Source organism: Ranitomeya imitator, chromosome 7 (assembly GCF_032444005.1).
Source record: "Ranitomeya imitator isolate aRanImi1 chromosome 7, aRanImi1.pri, whole genome shotgun sequence".
Taxonomy (NCBI): domain Eukaryota; kingdom Metazoa; phylum Chordata; class Amphibia; order Anura; family Dendrobatidae; genus Ranitomeya; species Ranitomeya imitator.
In genome coordinates, this window is record NC_091288.1 from 203,683,615 (window position 1) to 203,711,592 (window position 27,978).

The 27,978-nt window shown below is 43.9% G+C and overlaps 3 protein-coding genes across 4 annotated transcripts in view; 1 reads left to right on the forward strand and 2 right to left on the reverse strand.

Annotated features, from left to right (window-relative positions):
- The window catches only part of CORO7 (coronin 7), a 101,672-nt gene that overhangs the window by 43,841 nt on the left and 29,853 nt on the right, over positions 1-27,978 (forward strand). The window lies entirely within an intron of this gene.
- Positions 138-2,061, reverse strand: LOC138645284 (uncharacterized). Its single transcript, XM_069734463.1, has 5 exons — positions 1,852-2,061; positions 1,707-1,775; positions 1,319-1,511; positions 1,038-1,194; positions 138-917 (listed from the first exon to the last, which is right to left on the reverse strand). The coding sequence occupies exons 1-5, from the start codon at positions 1,921-1,923 to the stop codon at positions 221-223; spliced, it is 1,188 nt and encodes a 395-aa protein (XP_069590564.1). The 5' UTR covers positions 1,924-2,061; the 3' UTR covers positions 138-220.
- VASN (vasorin) lies at positions 11,873-27,661 on the reverse strand. 2 transcript variants are annotated; one of them, XM_069734461.1, is made up of 2 exons: positions 27,399-27,661; positions 11,873-14,406 (listed from the first exon to the last, which is right to left on the reverse strand). In XM_069734461.1, exon 2 carries the CDS (start codon positions 14,394-14,396, stop codon positions 12,426-12,428), a length of 1,971 nt encoding a protein of 656 aa, XP_069590562.1. In that variant the 5' UTR covers positions 14,397-14,406; positions 27,399-27,661; the 3' UTR covers positions 11,873-12,425. The 2 variants fall into 2 exon arrangements, with proteins under 2 accessions (XP_069590562.1, XP_069590563.1); XM_069734462.1 differs by having other exon boundaries at positions 27,404-27,530.

The following is a 27,978-nucleotide window of genomic DNA, read 5'->3' on the forward strand; positions in this document are numbered from 1 at the left end:
CTGCCCGGAAAGCCATGCCTGGGTCCTGCTGCATGGGGGGGGCAGTCCTATACACCATGCCTGGGTCCTGCTGCATCGGGGGGTGTCCTGCCCGGAAAGCAATGCCTCGGTCCTGCTGCATTCGGGTGGGGGGGGGGCCCGATATGCCACGCCTGGGTCCTGCTGCATCGGGAGGGGGCCGGGCCGAAAAGCCACGCCAGGGTCCTGCGGCATCGTGGTGTCAGCGGAGGAGGTCCAAGCCGGAGCAGCGGTTGTCACGGTGGTGGCGGTGGGATGTCCAACAGCACTCGTCATCGTGTTGGCGCTGTAGTGGAGTACACCTGTGGATGGAATAGAGGTGGACGTGCAGTGGTATGCAGCAGAGGTAGGAATGGGAAGTTAATTGTGACAGTGACGGCACAGTTGGATATGCCGCCACTGTCTGCTGTAAATTGCGACTCTGCTGCATAGCCTGCACAAAAGCAACATTGCAGGCCTGCATCACACTGAGCTGGAGATCAGGGCTAAGGTGTTCCGACATGCCCTGCTCTATTTGGTTAAAAAAATGATGAGCTGGCCTCTGGAGGTCGGCTTTAACTTGATCAAGGCTTTTGGTGACATCCTGGATCCGGCAATTTAAGAGGTTATGGGACACATCCATTCTGTCACCTAAAGCCTTGATTGCTTCGTGTAAAACCGAGCTCAAGTGCAAAAACTCGGGCATGAGGGACCTATCCGAAGCCCTCTGTCGCTGCCGGGATGAGCCCGCAAAAAAGGGTGCAGTGAAAGAGGACTGCGAAAGGGGAAGACCTGATGGGCCAGCTCCCTGGTCTCCAGTGAGTGTGGAAGGCCCACCTGCTGCTGCGCTGCTGGATGGCTGGGACGGGTCCGTGGCTGCCGGCTGAAGGACCGCTCCAGAACCTGGTGCGACAGTCGTGCTGTGAAAAAAGAAAACAGAAAATTAATACCAAAATATAACAAGACGGTACATCCTGTGGAATTTGAAATTACATATTATGTCAATGCAATACAACCGGAAGCATGTGAGAAATACTTACGTTCTCATGAGAAGGACCGGTCTTAAAAAGGCCAGCACACGGTGATATTTGTACAGCCGGTGCCTTGCTCCGGAACCACTTGCAGCACGATTCTTTGCGCGAAGGTCCTTGTTGAAGCGGTCCTTCATGGAACGCCAACGTGTTCTTATTTTCTCCACTGTGAAATAAAAATAAAATATAATGGTCAGAAAATGGACTTTAGGTCGTGCTCTCTTGACTGTGTGTGATGAAAGAAACTACGAAAAGTTCTCTGCTGCTTCAGACTGCATTGCAATACTTACCAAATGCATTACGGACCCGTGGCGGGGCATTCTCCCAGCCATCCCACAACGCTTGGGCCACCTCACTCAACAACCGACGGAGCGTACTGTTGACTGCGTGCTGTGGATCCCGGCTGTCCCACAACGGGACTCGCTCCCGGACCAGGGTGATCAGGAGGTCGTTTACGATCCGGTCATCGTCCCGTTGTGAAACCTAAAATTAAAAGAAAATCATATAAGTTTGCTCAATCACATTAGGAAAAAAAAATACCAAAAGATGAGAAATGGCATGAATATGAAAGTCAACTTTCAGAAAAGGATCATACAAGAAAAATTAAAAGAAAATCAAGGGTACAGAAAGGAAGATTCAAGAATATTACAATGAGGACAGTCTGCCTTGTATACATACCCGCTGCCGTCTTCCCACCGGACCTTGACTCCGCTGCTCTGTCCCTCTCTGTCCCTCAGTAGAAGTGCTCTATAAAAAAAATCAAATTGTCTCATGTGTCGATGTGACAGTCAATACTTACCAAGCTGAAGGACAAAAAACTAACCTCACTCACATGATCCACTTCTGACTGACGTGGCTCAAACTCCTCATCAGACGAAGACTCCGTAGAAGACATTCTGATGCATGTTGAAAGAAAAAAAAGGAAGAAATTAGGACATGTAGATCCAAAAAATTGAAAATAAATGCGTTGGCTAGGATATACTCACATTGCTCTGGGTCTTGTCCACCAATGCGTCCTGGCAGTGTCTTGTCTTCTTTGGAGTCTGATGAGAAGTGACCAGAAACTTCCCCCAACCTTCCTTTTATCACCCTGCTGCTATGGGGGAGGCTTATCAGTGTCTAGACAAGCTTATCTACAGTCTATTCAACCTTTGTTAAAAAAAACGCATGCGTCCCCATTGACTCCAATGAATTTTTTGACCCCAAAAAAACGCATGAAAACGCATGCGTTTTTATGTGTCCAAAAAACGCCTCTCAAAAATACTACAAGTTGCATTTCTGAAAATGAACGCATGCAGTAAAAAACCGCATGCGATTGAAAACGCGACCAAACGCGTACACAACAAAAAGCATGCGTTTTCAATGTTAAATATAGGGAAAAAACGCATGCTTTTTTTATGCAAAAAACGCTGCAGACAAAAACGCAAGTGTGAAACCACCCTTAATGGTTCATTAGAATAGATTCGCCACCCCATTCTCCTTAATGGCTCATTTGCATTGATTAGCTTGCCCCCTTCTCCGTAATGACTCATATGAATAATTAGCCTGCCCCCTTCTCCGTAATGGATCATTTGAATAGATTAGCCTGCCCCCTTCTCCTAATGGCTCATTTGAATAGATTAGCCTGCCCCCTTCTCCGTAATGGCTCATTTGAATAATTAGCTAGCCCCCTTCTCCGCAATGGCTCATCTGAATAGATTAGCCTGCCCCCTTCTTAATGGGTCATTTGAATAGATTAGCCTGCCCCCTTCTCCTTAATGGCTCATTTGCATAGCCTGCCCCCTTCTCCGTAATGACTCATTTGAATAGATTAGCCACCCCATTCTCCTTAATGGCTCATTTGAATAGATTAGCCTGCCCCTTCTCCTTAATGGGTCATTTGAATAGATTAGCCTGCCCCTTCTCCTTAATGGGTCATTTGAATAGATTAGCCTGCCCCCTTCTCCGTAATGGCTCATTTGAATAATTAGCTAGCCCCCTTCTCCGCAATGGCTCATCTGAATAGATTAGCCTGCCCCCTTCTTAATGGGTCATTTGAATAGATTAGCCTGCCCCTTCTCCTTAATGGGTCATTTGAATAGATTAGCCTGCCCCTTCTCCTTAATGGGTCATTTGAATAGATTAGCCAGCCCCCTTCTCCGTAATGACTCATTTGAATAGATTAGCCACCCCATTCTCCTTAATGGCTCATTTGAATAGATTAGCCAGCCCCCTTCTCCTTAATGGCTCTGTTGAATAGATTAGCCAGCCCCCTTCTCCGTATTGGCTCAGTTGAATAGATTAGCCAGCCCCCTTCTCCGTAATGGCTCTTTTGAATTGATTTTCCAGCCCCCTTCTCCGTAATGGCTTATATCTAGGCAGAAAAAGGGGCTTCTGTAACTGAAATGATCGCTCAGCCAGCCCCCTTTCATACACATTACTGGTCATGTGGTGACATATAGAGCTCTATCCTATGTTTTATCCCACCGCCAAAGCGAAACCCCCGTGACCTGAGACCGGTGCTGACATTACTGGATAATGCAGTATATCAGTGGGCTGTATATATTTTGATTCTAAAACACATATATACATTATTTTTCTTTTAAAGTGGGTCATCCAGATAGGGGGGAAAAAAAAGTCCACCTTGTTTTTTAGGGGTATGAGAGTAGAGCGAGCTGCAGCCTTATAGCCATATACCGTCAGTAGCTGTTACTCCTCCCATACATATACATACATATATACATGTATGATCAGTTAGGCTGAGCATCCACGTGTTGTCAATAGGAAGATAAGCTGCGGACCCCTCTGGCTGCTACTTCTATTCCCAGAGAACACAAGGTTCGTCTTCTGATACTCTACATGTACAGAGCTCCTTTCCTTTGATACAGTTTGTCGGGGGACAAGATACTGGTAAAACTCCAATATATGGGAATAGTGGAGGTCACCGCCACACAACAGTGAAAAAGTTACATTAAACTACAATACGTTCCTTGTTTTCAAAAAAACATCTGAACTAAGGAGAGACGGAAACCAAAACGCAGCTACAGACAGAGATCCGACCCTGACCTTCACCACGCCAAAATATTCTGAGAAGGAACAGAATGCTTTCACCCCGAGCAGTACGCCGGGGGGCCGAGTCTAGACCCCCGCACAGGACTATTAGGCCACGTTCATACTGAACCTGTGAGTGGGTGGTAAAAGAAGCCATACTTACCCCCTAGAATCCATATGGCATCCTCTGCTGGATTGTCACTGACAGCGGGGCATTGAATGAGCTCTCAGTAATTGTTCAGTTTCCCTGCAGCTCCCCCACAGGAGAGATGAGGCATTACACAGCACAAATTTAAATTTATCGATTTGCCTGTATAACACAGGACAGGATCTCTAGAGCATCTTTAACCCAGGATTTTCCCCCTCTACTAACTCGGGATACTATTTCATTTTCAGGCAGATTCTGCTTTGAAAACCGCCTGAAAAAGCACTTGCGAAACACCGAAAGAAGAATGAACTTATTTCTATGTAAAAACAGCGTGCTGCGCAAATCTTCGTCTCTGAAGCATCTTTTAACCACTTGAGGATTCCACAGATGCCAAGTTGTTAAAAGAAGTGAGCAGACCATTCTTCACATGGTTTCTGCTTTGATGACACTCTATAGAAGTAATTGGGAAGGCTCAAAGGATTTGTTTTTTTTTTCTCCAGCATTTTGACTTGGAAAAACCATTAGCAGTTTTTCTCCGGAACTGAATGGAGTTAAAACAGCTGAAAACCTCCAATGAGGCTATGCACGCACAATGTCTTTTTCAGGCAGTTTCCTGCCTGGAATCCACCTGAAAAAGCGCAGCGAAACCTTTGCAAAAAATGATCGTAATGCACAGCAATGTCAAGCTTTTTCCGCTGGCAACTTAATGATTCTATGTGCCCATATCCTATAAAAAAAGACACAAAAAATCCTCAAAAAAAAAAAAAAACACGCTTGGAAAGATATTTCAAAAATCGTATTTCTTTTGAAAAACTTGTCTAGTTCGCCCGCCTTAAATAGGTGTGCACATAGGGTGTATGAACCTGGGTTGTCTAAACTGTACAGCCCCTGTAAGATGTATAGTGGGGGTTTCACGGATATACACATGGTATAGGTATAACACCTCAGGTTTTGGATGAAATCTGTATCACTTTTTTTGTGGTTCGTTCTCTAACTTAGGTAGCAGCTTTTCCAATGTCGTATTGGGGCATGAAAAATGGTGCAAGGAAGCTATTGTTCTCTGCTATCTACCACTGTCAAACTTTTTTTTTTTTTTCTTTTTTAGCGGTATTATTTATTGTCCAAAATCCAGATCGGCGCTGTAACTTTAAGCTCCTAAGACGGATCTCCATGTGCTCCGGCTCTTGGTGTGTGAGGTAATGGCCGTTCTGCGCCTGCCCTGGGCTGAAAATGAATTTTGCCTGCTTACAGAATAGGTTTTCGTGTCCGCCTGGCCCCCTCTTTCCTCTGAACACCACCTCTCCCGTCCTCCCCTTGGTCTCCAGGAGTGGAGTTTATTCAGCAGGAGCTTAGCCTGCGGGCCCCAGCCGATCTCCATAACTACCCTAAAATAAACAGGTCACTGCCAGGCCTGAGGGCCCCCCCAACTACTAATCCAGCCGGGGCAGACGTCGCCACCTCGCCAGCCACAACAGGGTTTTGCCCATAAGTATATGTATATAGATTACAGAGTGGTGAGTGCCCAATTCTGGCACTGCAGCTCCACCTCCCTCTTCCCCCCTTTTCTTCACCTCACCCTCCATCTACGTCCCACCGGGACTGAACTGACCCCATAATTAAACCAGAAATAAGTTTTCTTACCTCACCCGCCGCCCTCCTCCTCCCTCTAATCATAGTTCTGGCAGATTTTGATGTCAGCTCAGAAATGGCTCCCAGATGCTGAGGTTGGTCCAGTTAATGAACTAAAGGCATAAAACCTTACAAAAACGTTTTAACTCCAGGTTTGCCAGGTTTACTTTGTGGCGGCCGCAAGGATCCGACAGCGATCGTCACCCGTCTATCCATGGCAAATATTATCATTTGCGCAGCTATGTCTTCCCCGTCCGCATATCACACCATTACTGGATCCAGTATGGCTTTGTAAGGGATTTTCACCCAGGTTTTTCAGGGTAAATATTCCTATTTAGTATTACAAAATTGCAGATTTTTATAAAAAAAAATGTTTTATGTGCTTTGGAAAGCAGCATAGAAAAACATTTATAATCATCATCATTGCCATTCAGCAGCCTGGGAAAGCTGGGAGCTAATATGGCTCCAAAAATGATTTTCACCCAGGTTTTTCAGGGTAAATATTCCTATTTAGTACTATGAAGTGACTTTGCTTTTTTATATGCAGCAATGGGACAGTTTTCCAACCCCTAGTTGTTGTGTTTTTTTTTTACTATCACTTCGTATTGCCATTGAGCAGTCTGGGAAAGTTAGGTGACTACCAACATGGCTCCAAAAATGATTTTCACCCAGATTTTTCAGGGTGAATATGATTTAGTATTATAAAGTGATAGATTTATTTTTTTTTATTATTATTATTATTATTTTTTTTTTTTTTAACTTTTTCTTTTATTTGCTTTGGAAATCTACGGTATTCCTACACATAAAAGGAATGAACTAGCCAACATTACTACCTAGTATTGCTATTCAGGAGTCTGGCAAAGCTGAGTGACAAATAATAAGGGTCCAAAATGGCTTTTCACCCAGGTTTTTCAGGATAAATATTCTTGTAAGTGGCAGATTTTTATTTATTTTTTTTCTTTGAGAAAACTATGGTACTACTACTATACATAAAGGTAATGATAGTCACCCAACGGTGCTATTCAGGAGCATTAGAAAGCTGGGTGACAGACAATATGGCTCCAAAAGGGATTTTTCGCCCAGGTTTTTCAGGGTAAATATTCTTATTTAGTATGATAAAGTGACAGATTTAAAAAATTGTATTTGTTTTGGAACCCTACGGTGGTGCTGCTGTATATAAAAGAAGTGATAATCGCCCAACATTGCTATTCAGGAGCCTGAAAAAGCTGGATGTCAACTAGTATGTCTCCAAAAAGGTATTTTCACCCAGGTTTTTCACAGTAAATGTTTTTATTTTGTACTATAAAGCGGCCGATTTTTCACAGTTTTGCCTTGGAAATCTGCTGCATGTAACTGGAACGATAACCGCCCGGCATTGGTAGCTGGTATTACCATTGTGGAGCCAGGGAAAGCTGGATGGCTTCAAAAAGGTGTATATTCACCCAGGTTTGTCAGGGTAAAGAAAATAAATAATGATCACCCGGCGGCTTTGGCGGAGGGTATGTAAGTGAAAGTTAATAATCTAGTTAATCGGCGCGGCTCTTGCTGACAAGGGGTTAAATTACAGGCGCACACCGCAAGCCTCTGGCACTGTCCCAGCCCGCAGAGAGTTAATAACAAGGCATAAGAGAGCTTTGTGCGGGGATACAATATCCCAGCATGCTTTTCTGCAGAGTCTGGTTTTTAATTTGAGGCTAGAAGTTGGCGCAGATTTAAGGGGATTGGAAGAGAGACGCGTCCAGAGCGAAAATATTTACACAGCAGCAAATTCCAGCAGGAATCCAGGGGCCGGTGTCTGAGAGCCAAACAAAGGCTTCTTTCTGAGGTCTCACTCCTCCGTATTGGGCTCCTCACTCCTGTGCATTGTGTCCTGCACTCACTTCATTGACTGCTGACCCCCTATCTCTGCCGATCGATAAAGCCCCTTCTAATAACTCTCCGACCCCCTAAATGAACGGATCAACTTTGCCTCTTCCAAAGGAACTAAATGGACTCCCCCCAAAACATCCCAATGCACAGGTCACGGATTTACTATGTATTTTCCATCGCACTCGAAATCTGCACCAAAATCTGCTCCGAAATTTGCAAGAGCGACGTGTTGATTTTCGCTGCTGATTTTGTTGCAGATTTCACCCAGTGCAATGCAGTGAATGAGATCCGCAATGAAGGCATCGACCAGGTACAGATTTCCAAACACGTGCCATAGGTGAACAATTTCCACATCTATAAAATCTCATCTACTTAACTGGTTACTGTATTACGCGGCGGATGTTTCCGCACCACTTTGTGCAGTGACTCCCTCAGGATATGTTGGGAAATCCAGAGAATATGAGGCTACGTTCCCACGATGAGCTTTTTGATGAAGCAGATCCGCTCGCTGCCCCATTAAGTAAAATGGGTTGCTTACATTTTTCCAAATTCCTAAGCGTAAAAAAAAAAACTCACCAAAAACTCATCACTTAACAGTACAAGCAAAAAGTGGAGGGTTCCCTATGGTTTTTGCAAAGTCGTTTTTTTTTTTTTTTTTTTTCCCTACTCTATTGAGTAATGAAGAAACCAATAGTGTTTTATTTTATTTTTTTATTTTTTTTAAAACGATGGCAAAACGCTCCAAATAATGTCAGGGTGCCGTCTGAGCTTTCCCATTGATTTGTATTGTAACAGTACCAAGGGTCTTCGGAGCAGAAAACGCCAGAAGAATGGACGGGTCACTTCTTTGATAATCTTTTGATGTTTTTCAGGTGGTTTCCCCGGCAGAATTCACCCCAAAAAAACGTGTTGTGTGCACATTCCATAAGAAAACCGTCGTAATTTGGTGTAGTTTTTGCAGAGTAGTCGCTCATGTGCATTTTAGAGACTCTGCGACTAATGACGTTACAAAACCATGGGCAATTACTATTTGCCATAGGAACAGACAATCCTGTAAATATAGCTGGTTTTCTAAGCCAATCCATGAAACCACAGAAACATTAGATTATTGTCAGATCTTGGCTGAATCTGCAATCAATTATTACATTTCTATGGACACATTCGTAGGAAATCCCCTGGGATTTGTGCATAGAAACAATACAAATAAGTGAGCAAAGCGTGAAAAATCGCCAAAAAAGAAAGGTTATGGAATTACAGAAATCACAGGGTGGACAGACATATTGTGAAAAATGGGAAAAAAAGTGTCAAAACTTCTTGGTTTATGGAGTATGAGTAAGACCACACCAGGCGACATGTTGCTCGTGCTCCTGTGAGCATCCCGCGTGGCCTCAACGTGCTACTATGGCTGCAGCGTCACATCTGGGTTGTCATTGGTTGGCAATAGTAAAGGTAGCTGCCAGCAGCGGATCTTGATGATTTGCCCAAGTTCATTCAGCATGGGTGAACCTTCCTCAGACAATCATTAAAGGGGTTGTCCACTACTAGGACAACCCCTTCTTGATCAAAATGTTTGACCCCCATAAATTAATAAAGGTTATGCTCCCCTGCCGTGCCGGCACTGTTCTCGTGGTGTCGGCTCTCGCTCTCCCGGGGCTTGTTGTGACACCGGCGCCCAATCAGTGCTGGCATCGCTGTCCCCGCCTTCAGACATGAAGAGGAAGTCCAGGCTGCAGCTAATCTCTGACTTCCTCTTCCAGCTCAATTTGACAGGAAGTGGGGACAGTGACGCAAGCTCTGATTGGGCGCCAGGGTCACGTGTCACAACAACAGCACGGGAGCCCTGGGGAGAATGAGTGCCGACATAGGAGGCGAGCATAGACTTTATTATTTATGGGGGCCAAGCGAGGGGTGTGAGAAGTTGGCCAAGTAGTGGACAACTTCTTCAATAACCTCAGTGTTGGCAGCCGAGGCTGTAAGTGCCAGATTTCTACACTTGGAGCTCATTCTCCATACTGAATAAATCAAGATGTTTTTAAAACCTTAATGTTTTTTTTACATTTCCAAATTTGCCAAATCAGTAACATGTCTACCTATTCTGTGATTTCCAAATTTCCAGGACTTTAACTTCCCAGCGTTGCAATTTCAGTTCATGCTAATGGAGGGTTATATAGACTGGCAACAACAAAAAAGCATGACGTTCATTATGGAAACTCTGTTCTCTTTTAGGGAGGGAGGCTGTGAAGTTAGGGGGCAGTTTGAAGCGATCAGCAATAGAAACGGTTTAATTATGGGCATTATAAGAGGACCTGTCACTTGCAATAAATATGTATTTTTTCCTATTTGTTGTAAATGCCGCTGTTCTCCTGAATCCGGCGTCGTTTTTCTTTTGATCCTGCGCCTCTCCATTCCTGAGATATGGCCCTTTCTTCCCTGTATATAAATCTGTTGTTGTGTTTTGTTTTTTTAACCAACTGGGCGTGGTCAAGAAGACGACGCCCACAGAGAAGTGTTGAGGACCACGCTCCCTTGGCTAAAAAGGCTCAATTTATACATAGACCATATCTCAGGAACGGAGAGGCGCAGGAAGAAAAGAAAAACAGCGCCGGATTCAGGAGAACAGCAGCTTTTACACCAGATGAAAATTACATATTTATGCAAAGTTCCCCTTTAACTGTAAATATTAATATTTTCAGACTATGGACACTCCAATTTGCAGGATAGGACCCATTAATCCTCTCTGCGACAGTCTCTCCCTGTCTGGCTTCTCTCTGCCCCAGCCATACTTTGCCCTTACGTCTCTCCCTCACCCCACTGATATTTGGATAATATCTCTATTCCTCCACAGAGAGACCTTTCTTTCCATGTAATATAAAACATCGCCTCAGGATGCACACACCTGCCCCCACCTCCCTCCGCTCGCTCCATGCACACTCGCCACAGATTAGCCGCAGACCTCTTGCCCAGTTTGGATAATTACTTCCAGACCCCTCCATCCCCCCTACCCCTTTTCCCACCTCTTTATTTTATTTTATTTTTTTTAATTTTTTTAGTGCTAAACTTTTGGCTCAGGAACTCAAATCAGTGCCACTTAGCTGCAGGTAAAGGGTCTACAGATCACCGGTCACGTATCATTGTCACATTGTGACCCTTGCACCATGCGGGAAATTATTATGTCTATATATGTATTTATAATAATAATAATAATAATAAATAAAAATAATAAAAAAATAATAAAAATAAATCTATATATTATTAGTATTACTTTTATTTATTATTATTAATAATATTATAAATAAAAAATATATAGAAATAATTTCCCGCATTGTGCACGTCTCAGAAAGTGATATATATATATTTTTATTATAAAAAAAAAATATATATATATATATATATATATATATATATATATATATATATATATAATATATATATGTAATAAAAAAATTATATATATTTGTATTATAAAATATATATCACAGGTATTTTGTAACTCCAGCAGGGGGATAGTTCAGGAGAGTCTGTCCTAAGGTTTTTGTTTTTTATGTAGGGTTAAGCCATGGACATGATCTGGTAAATGTTACACTCCTGCCGAAATGAGCACATGGCGGTGATAATACACAGGTCTCCGACAGGAAACAGTCTGACACCGGGATACGCTACATAATCAACTGCGCCTCATAATGGATGAAAGCCTTAATTCGAGAGTTCAGACTCTACCTTCTACCCATCTATCCCTGCCGGCGTGGGCCATACTGTTCTGCTAGGGTTGATGAGCGCTCATAATTCTCCAGCGGGCTCATATTTTGGGCTCGCCCCCTCCTCCGTTGACCGTACGCACATGCTTTCCAGTGGAGCGGTCTGAGCCTAATGGCTTCAGCAGATGAGCAGATACCTCACTTTTTCCCCTCTTGACTTTTAGTGGCTGGAAAAGCTGAAAGTGAGACCTTGGCAAAAGATTAGAGCTCAGAAATGGCCACGTAGCCTGAAGCAAAAAGGGGGGACGGTATAATATATGTGGATTCTGCAAAAAATAGCGATTGCGCTATGTCTGAGACCAGAACAGAAGGCAGACAGACATTCTGCGGCTAATGACCGTAACATAATGCAGGTTTCGCTGCCCCCCCCCCCCCCCCTGTAGATCTGAAAGTGAAGAATGAAAACCAGACGCTTAAAAAGAATCCATATTTATTACATAGAAGTCAGTTATTAACAATCTGCACCACTTTGGCCAGCAATCGGTGCCTTGTACTTCGCCATCATCCAGCAATCCTTGACATTTAACACTCACGTATCAGAAAAAGATATTGACCACCCCTTCACAGGAATAGGGTGCATGCATTATTTCCTAACCTCATCTCCTCTAAAAATGAGGTTCTGTCCAGTCCTGTAAGTGCCATTTCATGTCAGAAGCTCCTCCGAACCCAATTATGCAGGCGCAAGCCCATCCGAGCTTTCAGTGCATGGGATCTCCTCGGGAGTCCAGCTAAGAACATGCCTCCTTGACCCTCAGATAATGGATGATCCATAATTTGTGACCAGCAGGGTCCCGTTTTGCTCGCATGGAATTGCTCCAGTATAGTATCCCTGCTCGTCGCTTTATCCCTTCATCTCCTACCCGGACACCTAGACAGCACTGCTGTCTTCTGGACAGGTCTCCTGGTATGCTCAGACATGGAGGAAACATATCTTGTAAGTCCATAGTTTTGGAGTCCCTCCCCTGCTTAAAAGTAAGAGTGAGGAAGCCGTCCGATTGGTGTATCATTATTGTTTCCCACCCTAGAGGAGTCCATGAGAGGTTCTTCTGACTCCCAACCTCTTTCGGTACCATTTGAACTCTGTGATAACTTTTTTAACTCTCTTTTCTCATCTAGACCTGTTTTTACACCTTCCAACTCTAGAGGACCTCCGTTCTCACATGCGTGTGCTTTTTCCTTACGCCTCCTTGTATAGCAGATTGCGCTTACTATGACCACCAAGAGGAGGATACCAGCCGCTACAGCAGGCACCAGCACTAAAGTCAGGCTTCCATCTTTGGTTTGTGTAATATGGGCACTAGGCGTTGGAGTTTCTCCCATGGTCTGTGTTTCCGAGCATAGTTCAGTCTCTCCACTTACATCGGTCATCGATCTAAGGCAAATTCTGTATGTGCTATTAGAGTTCAGTCCCATTAAGGTATAGTGTGGGAGAGATGGAGGCAACTGGTATCGGTCCGGCCTATCGTCTGAGCCAGAAAGGTTCTGCACCGTGAGTCTTAGTCCCAGTAGATGTCCCTTACTTTGGATAAAAGTTTGTAGATCCACTTTCAGTGAGCTACTAGTCCTTTCTAGGACTTGCAACTGAATTTCGGGAAGCTCTGTGAAATCTGCTTGTGTTAGTGATAGCATCTCACAGTACATGCCATAAAATCCTGATGGACATTCACATGCCACTTCTCCAAGGACATCTAAACGGCAAAACCCACCATTCAAGCATGTTTGAGGTGGACAGAGCTGATCATATTGGGTTGGTTTGACAGGCTCCTCCGTTGGGTTATTGGGTTCAATTGTTGTTGTGGTGGTGATAGTGGTCAGTGCCATTGTTGGACTTGGACTGGTTGATGTAGGTGATGCTGGTGTACTGGTAAGTGCCAAAGTTGTAGGCACAAAGACTGTTGTTGGTATGGGGCATCCAAAGTCAGAATTTTGCAAATTACGTAAAATTTTGCCTGCATTTTTAGGAGGGAAGTGGCAACGAGTTTCTTCTGAGCGTTGTAGAACAATTCCATTGACTCTCAGCCATTCTGTTAGCCAGCTTAATACACATACACAATTAAAAGGGTTTTGTGCCAGACTAACACCACGTAGGCGTGGTGTAGACTGGAAGAGGCCTTTTGGCAAAGTACGAAGGCTCATTCTACTTAAATCTAAATCTTGTAATCCACTAAGGCTTGAAAAGTCATCAGTTTGAAGCTGGGAAATTGCCACATTGCCAGCTAGATTGAGTTTGGTCAAGCCTCGTAGACCTGGAGGCACCTTAGTTAACTGATTATCGGATAGGTCCAGCTCATGGAGATTCTTGAGTTCATTCAACAGATCTGCGGGCAACTCTCTCAACCCAAGACCTGCCAACCGTAAAGTCTCTATGTTTTTTACATGGAAGATACCAGGCTGGATAACAGGGATAGCATTATAACTAAGATCCAGGAGCAGAAGATGAGGTAATGAGAAGGCTGGAGGGACTACCAATTGATTTTTGGTCAGTTTGAGCTCAAGTAATTTCTCGAGACCTCTGAAAGCATCTTGATGAATGCTCCGAATGTGGTTCTCGCTGAGGTACAGCCTTTCTAGACGACTCAGACCTTGAAAGGTTTCGGCAGAGATTTCGGTGATTTGGTTCGATGAAAGATCCAGGTTGCTGAGATTGGTCAGCCTTTTGAAGACTCCTCCAGGTAGGTTGGACAGCTTGTTATGGGATAGATCCAAGAGCTGAAGGTCCCACAAACCTGAGAAACTGCTTTCCTCTACTGAACTGATTCCATTCTCAAACAGGTATAAAGTGATAGTGTTCGGAGGTATGGCGCGAGGAAAGCCAGGGTTTCTACGACTCATACAGAAGACGGTAGACGGTTGGTTGCATTGACAGCCATCTGGACAACCTTCTGTAAGGACTGTGTATGCAGCGCAGAGGACCGTCCAGACCAACAGGAGATGCATGGTGCAAGATCTGCAAGAAATAAACAAAACATTATTAATAACCCTGGTAAAGTTTTTGAGTTTCAACCTACAAATTACATAAATTATGGACAATCCTGACTCTATCCAGGACTATTCTACGGGATCTGTTCAAGTACCGACTTGGAGAAGGGGTTAAGGGTTAACTTTCTCTCCTCCAAGCTTGTGCCAGACTTAATTTTCATCTGCTGCATATTTCCTGGGATGTAATCTTATAAGGTTCCTCGTATGATTGGCAGATTCCAATTTCTTACTTGAACCGTTACCACCAAGCATGAAATGATCTGAGAGGTTCCTGGCGAGGCTTGTGTGGACAGGATGCTTCTGCCTCCTAGAGAATCGGCTGGTATTTGTACCCCTATCATTTAGGTTACATGAACTTTCAACTCCTGTACAAAAAAAAGGCTTGTGCCTGTCAGGCCATGCCCCATGTGTATAAACAGAGCCCCCACTGGTATGCAGACCCCCCTTCCCTATCTGTCACTTATAAGACATGGTGTAGATAAAGTCCTAGGCCACACAACCTGGCAATGGTGCAGCTCCGAGGACCCTCCTTGGTGCGTAACCCATGATGATCCCCGTCCAGGGTGCCATGTACATCCATCTCACACCCCAGTCCTCACCCTTATCTCGGCTTCTGTTTGCACAACGTGATTTGCTTAGACACATGTCCTTATTTTTCTTCCGTAAAGACGTTATCGTCGCCATTCACGTTATCGTCGCCATTCATGGACACGCGCAAATTGGCGGCAGACATGAAAACAGTTCTGCCAATCTGGTTGATCAAGGGCGTCTGAAAGAGTCCTCGCTCTCAAAAATAATTAAAAATAAGTTATTTAATTTTTCTTTTTGCAAGAAATAAATACCACAGTGGTGGCAAAAATAAAATGTAAATAAAGATACGGATCAAAAATAGCTCATAATCGGATACAGCAAAATTTAGCTCTGCTTCCTCTGACAAACACGGCTCTGCTACATTTGAGAAATAGCGCTGTGGATATTAATCCACAGGAGGAGACGAAACAGACACGGTATTACTTAGCAGTATATGGTAGTATTATATGGGCACAATAGAATTATATAGCCTGGGTTCATGGCGCATGTGTAACGTAAAGGCCAAGTGTATCTGCTACATGTATCCTTAGGCCTTTATTCACTCATTTTAGAGTGGTGGATTGCACAATTCATTTTATACACCGTAAAATAAAGTATACATGCCGTAACATATTATTTTTCTACAATGGATCCATTTGGGTGACGTTTGCCGCTGTACGCCTTTACAGCGCCAAATATTGAGTATATACCTCCAATGCAAGGCTGCGTATGCAGATCATGATTTGAATGCTGCATTTGATTTAGATGCAGCATGTGAGCTTTGGGAGTTACTATTACCATGGCATTATATGGCGGTATTATGAGAGCTGAATGAGAATTGCCTAAAATGACAAGCATCGGAGGAACCCTAAATGGGCAAATTCATCCTCTCCACATTTAATTTCGATGCAGCATGTGAGCTGAGTAAGTTAGTATTACCTCAGCACTATATGGCGGTATTATGTGAGCTGAAAAACTACCCAAAATGACAAGCGGCAAACCTTAAATTGGCAAATTCGTACTCTCTGCATTTAATTGAGATGCAGCATGTGAGCTGAGTAAGTTAGTATTACCTTAGCACTATATGGCGGTATTATGAGAGCTGAAAAACTACCCAAAATGGCAAGGAGAAAACCCCCAATTGGCAAATTCATGCTCTCCACATTTATGGTAATTTCAATGTACAGTAGCATGTGTGCTGAGTAAGTTAGTATTACCTTAGCACTATATGGCGGCATTATGTGAGCTGAAAAACTACCCAAAATGACAAGCGGAAAACCTTAAATTGGCAAATTCATTCTCTATGCATTTAATTTCGATGCAGCATGTGAGCTGAGTAAGTTAGTATTACCTCAGCACTATATAGCGGTATTATGTGAGCTGAAAAACTACCCAAAGTGACAAGCGGAAAACCCTAAATGAGCAAATTCATCCTCTCCACATTTAATTTAGATGCAGCATGTGAGCTGAGTAACTAACTTAGTATTACATTGGCACTATATGGCGGTATTATGTGAGCTGAAAAACTACCCAAAATGACAAGCGGAAAACCCTAAATTGGCAAATTCATCCTCTCCACATTTACTTTCGCTGCAGCATGTGAGCTGCGTAAGTTAGTATTACTTCAGCATTATATGGCGGTATTATGAGTTGAAAAACTACCCAAAATGACAAGCCTGCATGTTTCAAATTTGGTTACAACCTCACATCTGCAGCTAATGACGCACTCGGGTCTACTCCATCTGTACAGTCATAAAGCCTCAGCTGCGCGCTCCCTCCAGCCCCCCACATGCAGCGTGCGCAAGAAGTACTCATCCGAAAATGTATAAGATCTGCGATCCTGTAAATCCCTTTGCGGAACAATATGTGGAGCTTGTATTTTACATCCGCACCACAGTGGCAAGAGTTGCCCTCCGCATGAATGAATACATCTCTGATGAGGAGAGATGGTGTCTGTGAGATCTGCGCCTCCACTGCCAGAGTTAAGTAGGGGTCAGTAGGAGGCAGGTAATATTCTGAGGAATGTGCAGCTGTGAGAAGGGGGAGACAGAGGTGAGAGAAGGGAATAGGCCCAAATCTAAAGAAGAAAAGGAGAGGAGATGTTGCAGATGGCGAGGAGAGGAGGGGCAGGGTGGTAATTGCTGTCCAGGAGGAGGAGGAGGAGGATGGGGGCACAGTGTCTGGGAGAAGGTGGGGTGCGGGGTGTCATCTTGGAAGAAGTAATACAGAAAATACCCTGATATCATTTTTTTTTTTTCTTTTCTTTCCTTTTATAAAAGCTTCACGGTGTTTAAAGATGGGGTATTCTGGCTCTTTGTTTAGGATCAAGTTAAAAGGAACCTTATTACAAGCGATGTATCAGTCACAATACATGGAAGGCCGCTCTCATCATGGCTCTGACTTCCGGTAATGGTGCTTGTTCCAGGAGGAGAGTCTAATACTGTAATGCAAGGGAAAAAATAATACAAATGTACATCTGTTATCTCCCTACAGAAAACGCAACATCGCCCAGACCCCAGAGGGATGAAACTTGGAGACGTACCCTTTGGTGATTAGAGTCTTGATGAAACAGACCTTTAAAATGGGAAAAGTAGAATGAAAAGGAATTTTGCAGTTTTTTTTTTTAATGGGGTTTTGTCACCCTCCCCGGGTCCAGCACAAAGTCTTTGGTGTCTGTTATTGTGTGCAGCGCTGACCTCATGTCGACAACACTGCAGCCAATCGGCGACCTTAGCGGCTCTAACCGAGCCACAGAGATTGCTAATTGGCTGCAGTGCTGTTGACAATAACAGACATTGGAGACTTGGTGCCGGACCAGGGGAGGGTGGGTAAAGAAGTGTCTTTTTAAAACAAACTGCCGCCACAGTATGGGAGTTTTAGTCCCAAAATATTGTCCTGGATTAGAAAGGATAAAAATCTTGATTTGGATAGTGCCACTCTTTTCCTTGGGTTGCGTTTTGTATTGCAACTACTGTCTATTGTAAATGGAGCCGAGTTGTAGAGGTAAGAGCGGTCCTGAATATGGGGGAACTAAAGTGCCAAGTCTTTGTTTTTGCCTTGGTTTTGGAATTTTTAGGAAAAAAAAAAACCAAGAACTGTGATGTTGTGTGGGATAAACCCCAAAGACCCCTCCATACACAAGAGATGAAATTCAGCTGGACCCGCTGTGCAGTGGGGACCTCCCAACTAAAAGGTCGACCAAGCCAAGCGCCCATGTGTTTGGGGGAGACAGGACGGATATAACATTTGTTTGACATCTAGACAAACCCCTACGAAGAAACCAAAAGCCCCCTCCTACTCCAGTGCTGCGGCACTCAGTGGGATCTTGTTAATTTGTATTTGCCAAGCTTAATCTTATTTACTGAGCTCGCTTCCGTCACATATCCAAAAAAACAAGGTAATCCCCACGTAACAATAGTGGGCAGTGGCGTCCACATTGTTCCTTTACGCTCCTGCGGCCGAGAATTCTATAAAGCTTCGCCCCCTTAAACATACAAGATCGGCCCGGCAAATATGTTTATGATAATAGGGCTGAAGAAAACAAACCATGAACAAACTGTGCATTGCTCACCTTCCCCAGGTCCAGCGCTGAGTCTCTGCTGCTGCTTCTGGTGTTTGTCTACAGCGCTGATGTCATGCTGCAGCCAATCCATAAGCTCAGTAGCTCAAACCATCGATTCCACTGGGCTCAGTGCTGGACCGAGGTGGATGAGTAAAGTTCTGGGGTTTGTTCGTTTTTTGTTTTTTTGCGTAAATTGCAGCAGGGAAGCAAGGAATTTTTTTTAAAACTGGAAAACCCCTTTATAGGTTCCAGCCGAGACATTCCGACCTATAGTAGAAATCCCCTCTGTTTCCACATTCACTAGGATTCCCCCCACCCAGAGATGGCGCTACCGCTGACTATAGGCTGTTTCTGGTATTGCATCTCTGCCGCATGCACTTGAATAGGAATGAATTACCGTACTATACGCAATCCAAGAACAGCAGAGGTGACTTTTTCTAGATCCTCTTGCACAGCCAAAATTGCCTCCAAGATTAAAAAAAAAAAAAAACAAAAAAAAAAACAAGCCCCTCCCCCTGGACTCTTAAGGAACAGAACTCTTGCTCCTTTTTTTTTTTAGGCAGAAGTTGTATAATCCCTTGCACCTACTCAATAGCAAAGCAAGCTTATAGGAGTATGCCTGGCAACGGTTTAGCACAATGACTCCCTCGAGAAAATACCCCAATGGGCCGGGCAACATTTCCGATAGTATGGGACGAGGGGAACAGCAGGGCATACTGGCCTCAACATTATTAATTATGGGAATGTCCCATTGGTAAAGGACTGCAAGGAATCCACAAGTATTACCACCAGCGCATCGCCTGCCCTCCACCCGGGGGCGTCCCACACATACCACAGTCCCTTAGCAATTAGGCATTAAAGCCTTTGAAATGCCAGCTTAGGCATTTATTCCTGCCCTTGGGATTCTGCAGGCCAGGACATGATAAACCTTCTGGTCTGGAGTCAGACTGTCCATCTTGTTCGCTCACTAAGTCACACCTGTTACGGTGCTCCTAGTGTCTGCGCTGTCACTTTAAGACCATACTTATATACCTGACAGGCACATCTGGAGCGGAGAATATTAGGGAACCCGGCGTTGGCTCGCTTGGATTTCGGAAGTACGTTAGGAATTTTTAGAAATTGATATGAAACGGGTGCTAGAACCCGCTGGGGTGCGAAGGGTTAATGGGCGAAAAGCATTAAGGGTCACTGATCCTAGGAACACTTGTGAGCGGTAAACCGTAGGACAGTGACACCCATGGACGATCATTAAGCTTCCGTTTTCTCATTGGTAGGTTCATAGACCTGAAGCCTGCAGAGCGTCGCGCCTGCAGATGTTCACCCCAACCGCCTGGGCCAAGCAGCGACCCTCCCTGGTTTATATATACAGCACATCACCGGTATATGACATAGCACCACGACCCCGCGTGTGTATCGCAGCCAAGTATTACACATTATTAACTGGCGGGACTTTCCAGAGCGAGAGATGGTGGAAACTAGCGGTTCATGAGTGAGTGATATCACCATTCCCCCTGGCTGAGTATATACGTGTTCTGAATGGGGGATAAGTGAGTAAATCGCTTCCAGAAACACTCTGGTGGCGACTTATCGTCCCTGAGAACAGGATCAGGCATGTTAACATCCATCAGCCTAATCATTTCCCCCTCCTAGCATAAGCTGTAAGGTTTGGAGAAAAAAAACCCTACCATACACCTCAGAGGTCCATCAAGTCCCACTGAAGTCATTGACTTTGCCTCTTCTGTCAAGATGTGACCACTGTTTTAGCCACCCAGCTTTCCCAGAGTATTCAATACTTCTAGTTGTGGAGGTGGGGTATCACTACTTATACCTTCATACAAATAATAAAATGTACCTTCCAGGGGTGTTAGTTATACAATGATATGGGATTATTAGCTATTTAAAGGGGACTTGTCACTTGCGTCAAATATGTATTTTTTTTAACCTGGTATAAATGCCGCTGTTCTCCTGAATCCGGCGATGTTTTTCTTTTGTACCTGCGCCTCTCCGTTCCTGAGATATTGTCCCCTCTTCTCTGTATTCAAATTTATTCTTTAAAGCAAAGTGGGCATGGCCTCCAACTTGGGAGTCTAGATAAAGAGCACGCCCAGTTGGCTAAAAACACTAGATTTATACATCGGGAAGAAGAGGCCATATCTCAGGAATGGAGAGGAGCAGGAACAAAAGAAAAACATCGCCGGATTCGGGAGGAAAGCCTCATTTACACCAGGTAAAAAACAATAATAAAAAATTGCATATAATATATTTATTATAATTATGGCAAGTGACAGGTCCTCTTTATGCTTCTAGGAAAGCTGACCACCAACCTTTTTGTAGGTTTGGTAGGGGCGGCCATATTGGTTATCACTCAGCTTTGCAAGGAACATATATATATATATCTATGATACGCCGGAGTAGAAGTTTTTTGACAGAAGAGGACGACTGGAGTGCTAGAAATAATGTCTAACCTTTACCCCTGCAGACCGCAGTTCACATAGACCTGTTTGCTTCTGCATGAACTTGTACGTCTGCAGAGCATCGCGTGTTCAGAATTCCTACTAACTAACCATAAAGCTATTGACGGTACGTACTATATCCCCGGGCTGCATATAGATAATTACGATACAATAGGTATTGTGAGCGAGATCGGCTCCGTTCCAGCCTCCCACTCCTCCATTGCTACCTGTGACTGCGCGGCCCTATTGTCGGCTGCACGTATAGGGAGGGCGCCATTACTCCTCTGTATGTTTTGGCTGTAAAATTACAGCAGCTTAAGATATTAAAGCTTTTCTGTCCTTTGTAAGGCTGCTGAGGAGACGCAGCCCTTCATTTTTTTTTTATGGCAGTGATGCTCTTGTGATGCGGCCTGGTTTTATTAACTCCTTGTTTGCCCTATAGGATTGATGTATATGCTCCGCTAAGACCCAGCCCAAGAAGTGGGTTCCCATCTTCCATGATTAATCTCGTGATGAGACTACCCCGCTAACTTTCCATATAACGGAGTAGAAATTATAATAGATCATGGTCGACCGCTGTAGATCTGTTCAATATTCGGTTTCAAGGTATACATGGATAGCTTATGGAGTTTTCCCTCTCTAACAGAAAAGCTGGGTTCTATGGATGCACAAGTTGTCAAGATGAGCTTCCCTAGCAACCAGTCCATCTCAGAATACTCAGATCATACTTTTGCGTAGACTTGTTGCTACGGATACCCCACGGATTGTTAAGCATGGCTTCCCTAGCAACCAGTGTCTCAGACTGTTCAGGTCTGTAGTTCATACTTTCACCTAAACTTGTTTCTATGGCTACACATTGGTTGCTAGGGAAGCTTTGCTCATCAACCTGATCTGTCTTTGACTACTTAGGTCTTTAGGCCAGATTTTGTTCTAGACTAGAAGCTTTGCAAGTCAACCCATGTGTATCTATAGCAACTGGTCTAGGAAAAAATATGACCTAAGTAGTCTGAGACCGACTGATTAGTAGGGAAGCATTGCTTGTCAACTCGGTCTGTCTTATTTTGGTCATATTTTGTTCCTAAACTAGTTGCTATGGATACACATAGGGTTGATCAGCAAAGCTTACCTAGCAACCAATCTGTCTTAGATTACTTATGTCTTTAGGTCAGTTTTACCTAGACTGGTTGCTATGCATACAAATGGGGTCGACAAGCAAAGCTTCCCTAGCAACCAGCCTGTTTTGGATTACTTAGGTCTTTAGATCACAGTTTTACCTAGACTGGTTGCTATGCATACAAATGGGGTTGACAAGCTAAGCTTCCCTAGCAACCAGTCTGTCTCTTAGATTACTTAGGCCTTTAGATCACAGTTTTACCTAGACTGGTTGCTATGCATACACATTGGGTTAACCATGTCTCTAGCAATTAGTCAGTACAGTCATCAAATTATTATCTCAATACTCTGAGACTAAGGCTCTGTGCACACAATGCGGATTTTGCTGAGGATCCGCAGCAGTTTCCCATGAGTTTACAGTACAATGTAAATTTTTGGGAAACCGAAAACGCTGTGCCCATTCTGCGGAAAAAATGCGCGGAAACGCAGCGGTTTACATTCCGCAGAATGTCACTTCGTTGAGCGGAATCCGCAGCGGTTTTGCACCTGCTCCATAATAGAAAACCGCAGTGGAATCCGCACAAAATCCGCGGTAAATCCGCTATAAATCCGCAGGAAAAACGCAGTGTTTTTGCCCTGCAGATTTATCAAATTCGCTGCGGAAAAATCCACAGTGGACCATTCTACGTGTGCGCATCGCCTCACTGTCCGGGGTTATAATGACGGCTGCTCTTGAATGACAGCAAGCAGATGTCATATAAACTATGAGAAATTGATGGAGAAAATATATTGGAAAGTTTTCTAACTCTTTCCAATGCATAGAATAATATTAATTTCCTACGGTTGGGATTCTCTTTTACAAGGGTAAAGCCCTTTTTTGTGGGGGTATTACTAGGGTCAGTGACTGCGGGGACTTGGAATAAGCACTGATAAGCGCGCGGCCATGTTTGCCTCATCTCGTGTTTGAAGACGAGAGATATTTGGCAGAAATTGTCACATGCGTTAAGCCACTCGCGAAAGTACGGCCGGATCTGAGCCAGAATAAACTGCAGGGTGCGAGGAAGCGCTTAACGAAAAAAAACGGAGTCACCCAGAATAATCCAAGCTGATCTGGACTTGGCAGCTTGTACCTTTATGGAAGTGCCAGCATGCTGGGCACGGAGGTAGCCAGGGGGCATCCATTACAATTCTGGAAAGATAACTTATTTGCATCATATCCTGCTTGTACTTGTAGTTCCACAGATGCTAAGAAGGTGCTCATGGCTGTAAAAGCGATGCCTGCCCCTTTATAATAGACTTATTGAATGATGGGCATTGTAGTCCTCCAAGATCTGTGCGGTAGACGGTGCAATGGAAGAGGCTAAAATAAATCTGGGGGTCCTGGGGGGGGAGAAGACTTCCAGGGTCTGACCCCTCGGATGTTGGAGATTATGTAGACTTGCTACTCGCCGCATGTGGGACCACCCCCCAATAGTGGCCCTTGGCCTATTTATGTGAACCCCATCCTGTATGAAGGAAGCTGCGCTAATCCGGCTCTGCCGCACATGGCGTTAATCTAAATGTTGATGTGAAGCCGGCGTCTGTACATGACGTGTGTCACCGCCTGACCCATCACCATCAGCGCAGCCTCTGAGTAATCCTGGGTGTTGGTCCTTACAGACCTGTATCTGTCATATTAGCTGAATTGTTCTTCTTAAATGCTCAAACTACCTGACGATCTGCCTTGTGACCTAAGAATCCCGAGCGACTTCCTGGTCTTGGGGTTTTTAAGGCGTAAAAAAAAAGTTTTTTTTGAAGCACAAACTCTACAAATCCTCCTGATAAAAACTAAAAATGTCTAAAAAAAAAAAAAAAACTGCCCCAAAACCTCTGCATAAAGACTCTGTGCACGTGGCCACTGGACAGTTTTTTGAAGAGTTTTATTTTTTATCCTAAAGCATTTTTATTTTTTATCCTAAAGCATTTTTATTTTTTATCCTAAAGCATTTTTTCCAGCCTTCTGATCCCATACTTGGAGCCGCTGCAAAGAGGGGACCTGCACTTTTTTTTTTCTCCCCACCAGACATTTTTTAGCACATTTCAAAAAGCTCATGGAAAACTCTTCCAATTAATTTCTATGGTAAATCCATTTTGCTGTTTTAAATATGCGGAATTTGAGCTTTTTTTTTTTTTTTCTTTCTTGAAGAGGTTTTAGGAAAAACAAAAAAGTGCATGTCAGCTCTTTTGAAGAAGATCCTGGAGGAAACCTCTGGTGTCCATTGAACACACTGAAATAAAAAGGCTTTAGGGGGAAGAGAGAAAAACTCTTCCAAAACAGCTTCCGGAAAATAAAAACTCCTCCGAAAAAGTCTCCAAAGAAGGAGCATTTCCTGAAGCCGTTTTGGCCTGATATAAAAAAAAAAAAGTGGTTCTTGATCTCCTCAAAAGAACTAATGGTGTCCATACACGTTAGATTCTAATGAGTGATCAGCGAATGTGCTGGGATAAGTTGTTATCTGAGCATGCTTGTGTGCAAACTGAGCATGCTCAAAAAATATGTTCGAGTCCCCGCGGCTGTTCGACAGCCTCAACACAAACAGGGATTGTCTGTTTGTTTGTTAGTCAATCCATGCTTGTGTTGCTGCTGTCTAACAGCCACGAGACATGCAGCTGCGGCGACTCGAACATATTTTTCTAGCACACCAAAGTCAATCGGTTAGCACCCGAGCATGCTCAGATAACACCTTATCCCAGCACATTCGCTCATCACTAGTACTAATCCTCCGAAATGGTCGATTTCGACCATAACAAACTACCTTCGGCTGTTTCGCCGAAATGAACAATCCCTTATTTAAACTGATGACTGACGACAGAACGTTGGCGAATGATTAGCTGATACCTTCTTCATAGGGGCCTACCGGAGGATTTTCCCATTCTCCAGTGGGCCAGTCCGAGCTTGCGTAGACGTCACTATACTAAGTTCTATAAACTTTTTCAAAAGCCAGGACATATAAGATTCAGAAAGGGGGAAAAAAAAAACCTCACGGCCAACATCTGAGTGTGAGTCAAGTGACGAGATGGGACCATACAATCGCACAAGTCATAAATACCGTAAGCGTAAAACTAAACGGAGCAGAAAACACTATGGTTCTAGAAGACTTGAAGTATGGCTCTGGGTTTTTGGGCACAATTTTCCCACAGGTTTCTCTATAGGATATGAAAAATCAAACACACAAAAAAAATCATACAAGTGATACAAAATAAAAAATGTAAAAGTTACTCAAACTTTGTAACTTCATGGTGTTGGTTGGCTTCAAGCATTTAAAAACCTCCAAAAAAAAAAGTAAGTGTGATGGAGGCCTTAAAGGACCAGCCAATTACCATCTTTTTATGTCTGCTGTGCAGAGGAATGCGATCTGTTCTCTGTTATCAGCCACGTCCCGAGATGCTGACTTAATATGATTAGCGATAACAGAAGCATCTGCCCCCATAACCATTTCTATGGCTGCCAATAGCCGCAGCTTTGGTTTTAGTGACGCTTCAGCTTACGTTCACACGTTGCATATTTGGTGCAGATTTTCCACATGTAAAACCTACAACATTTTCCCAGAAGCAGCAAAGTGGATGAGTTTTAAGTTAATTTCATGCATGTTCTGAGGTTTATGGAGGTGGAAGGAAGGGGTCATTTGGTGTCAAATCCTTGCAGAAATGTTTTTAACATTTTTTCTTTTTTTTAAACCCTCATCGTGTCGACTCTTTGTACAGAATCGGAGCAGATTTCAGCTTTTTACAACAGAAAAGGGAGAATTCCGTAACAAATCTGCCACTAAAAAAGCCGCAAAATCTGCATGCAAGCGTAAGCTCCCACAATGAGCATGTGATGCGTCTTTGATTTGCTAATTTTGTTTTTTTTTAGTGATTTATCTTCCCAAAAACGCAGCAACAACTGATACCTGCATTTTTTTTTTTTTGCTGCGTTTTACACTCACCCATTGTTTCCTATGGGCGAAAAAACACAGAAAAAAAAGCTGAAAGACGTGAAATGCCGCAGTTTTCAACAACCCGACAGTTTTCCCAAAATAAACAAAATGTGAGGGCATGAGACTGCTGAAATCTCGTAGACTTTGCTGGTACTGTAAAACGCATAAAAAATGCAAATGTCTGAACAGAGCCTTAAAACACAAGTTTTTTTTTTTCTGATGATTTTTGGCCTCTCGTTCAAAAATCTGGAAATAAAACGTATATATTTACTGCAAGAGGGATTGACAAAAAAAGCACCATAGGTCAATTATAACCCCCCCCCCCCAAAAAAAAAAAAAAAGCACAATATGAATGAGCATCTCAGTCATTGCATTGTAGCGCAGGAGCCTGAATTTGCAATTTTGCGCCATATTCGAATATCCTCCCCATAAAGTCCAGCACGGTCGCCCGTGACCCCCTGCATAGCTGGGGTTATTTCCCCCCCTAGTGATCCCCAGATGTGCGGTATGTATTAATAGAAAGCAGCAGTCCTGTGTAACGCCAGGCCCTGTGTGCTCTCTGTGTGAGCTTTGTACGGCGTCCAGGCTGCCTCCCCTGCACGGCCTGCTTGCGCTGTGTGTGGGAAGCGCACAGAGGGTCTCTCTGTGTGGTGCTGTGCAGCACTATCCCACCACACCGCCATTGTGGTACTTACAGATGTCGCTGGGTCCAGATGTGGCAGAAGTCAGCTTGGCATTTAACCCTCAACAGAGATAGATCTACAGGCAGTCCTATGTAAAACGACTATCTTTCACTGTGTCGTCAAAGTCCTAATTGCAGGTTCCCCTATATGTTGCATCTAACATCAATAAAGGTGGGTGGTCCGTGAGTTAAGCCCCTAACTGATGGAGCAAAAGTCACCAACTTTCCCCCATCTCCTGTAAGTTTCAGCACCTGCTGAAAACTACTGTTCTGTTAATGAAGATTAGGTCCCTTTAAACCAGGATACAACAAGATGCCGGCCCTCCGAACTCCTGCTGCCATTGACTTCTATTGTGGAGGACAGACCACCCCCCAAAAAGGAGCCTGCTCTATTTTTTATGTGTAAATTGGATTTACAAGAAAACTTAATTACAAAATGCCCTTCATCAGGATACAAAAAAAAAAATGTGATGGCCGTCATCCCAGCCCCAGAACTGTGCATGAGATGAAGCCGCCACATCTGCATCCAACGTGTACCCTGTATCTGTACAGACGGTATATAGTCACTATTGCAGCGAGTATACGGGGTGGGGAGGATATAACATGAGCGTCGAGCTTTACCGTACGTCCTGGGACTGTCTGCAGCTCCAGGCAACCAAATGACATCCAGATGAGTAAAGTTCTGAAACTTTTCTGAAGTCGCCTTCCTCTTCTCACACCTCTGTACAAACTTCTTTGTCTTGTTCTTTTTTTTTTTTTCTTCTTTTTTTTTCGTTTTCTCTCTCCTTACTTTTTCTCCTGCCCCTTTCCCTCTTTTTTTCTTTTTTTTTTTTTCTTCTCTTTTTTCCTTCCCTCTTTCCTCCAACCTCTCCACTCTTTCTGGCAGTGGAAGTGATAGTTTAGCTATTCCTATGCTATTTGCCTGGGGCAGGGAAGGCGTTACCAGGACAGAGGCAGGACTAAGGCTTCCCCTCCAGTGCCTCCAAAACCCAACTATTGGCTAAAATTACCCCCTCCTGCCCTTCTCTCCCAGTCCAAATCACAGACCGTCCCACCTCCACCTTTCCACTGGCCGACCCCACACCTACAGGGCTGCAAACACCCCAAATTTTCAGTTTGCACAGTAGGACCTGCACGCGCCCGGCTGCACCGAGACCTAGACATTGCTTCACTGTCAATATCAGGATGGTGTCACCTTATC

Coding starts and splice junctions, on each gene's coding strand:
- LOC138645284 (XM_069734463.1), bottom strand. CDS start 1,923: ATGTCTTCTACGGAGTCTTCGTCTGATGAGGAGTTTGAGCCACGTCAG. Junction 1,195..1,318: donor ACGGGTCCGTAATGCATTTG/GTAAGTATTGCA, acceptor TTTATTTCACAG/TGGAGAAAATAAGAACACGT. Junction 918..1,037: donor CCGGTCCTTCTCATGAGAAC/GTAAGTATTTCT, acceptor CTTTTTTCACAG/CACGACTGTCGCACCAGGTT.
- VASN (XM_069734461.1), bottom strand. CDS start 14,396: ATGCATCTCCTGTTGGTCTGGACGGTCCTCTGCGCTGCATACACAGTC.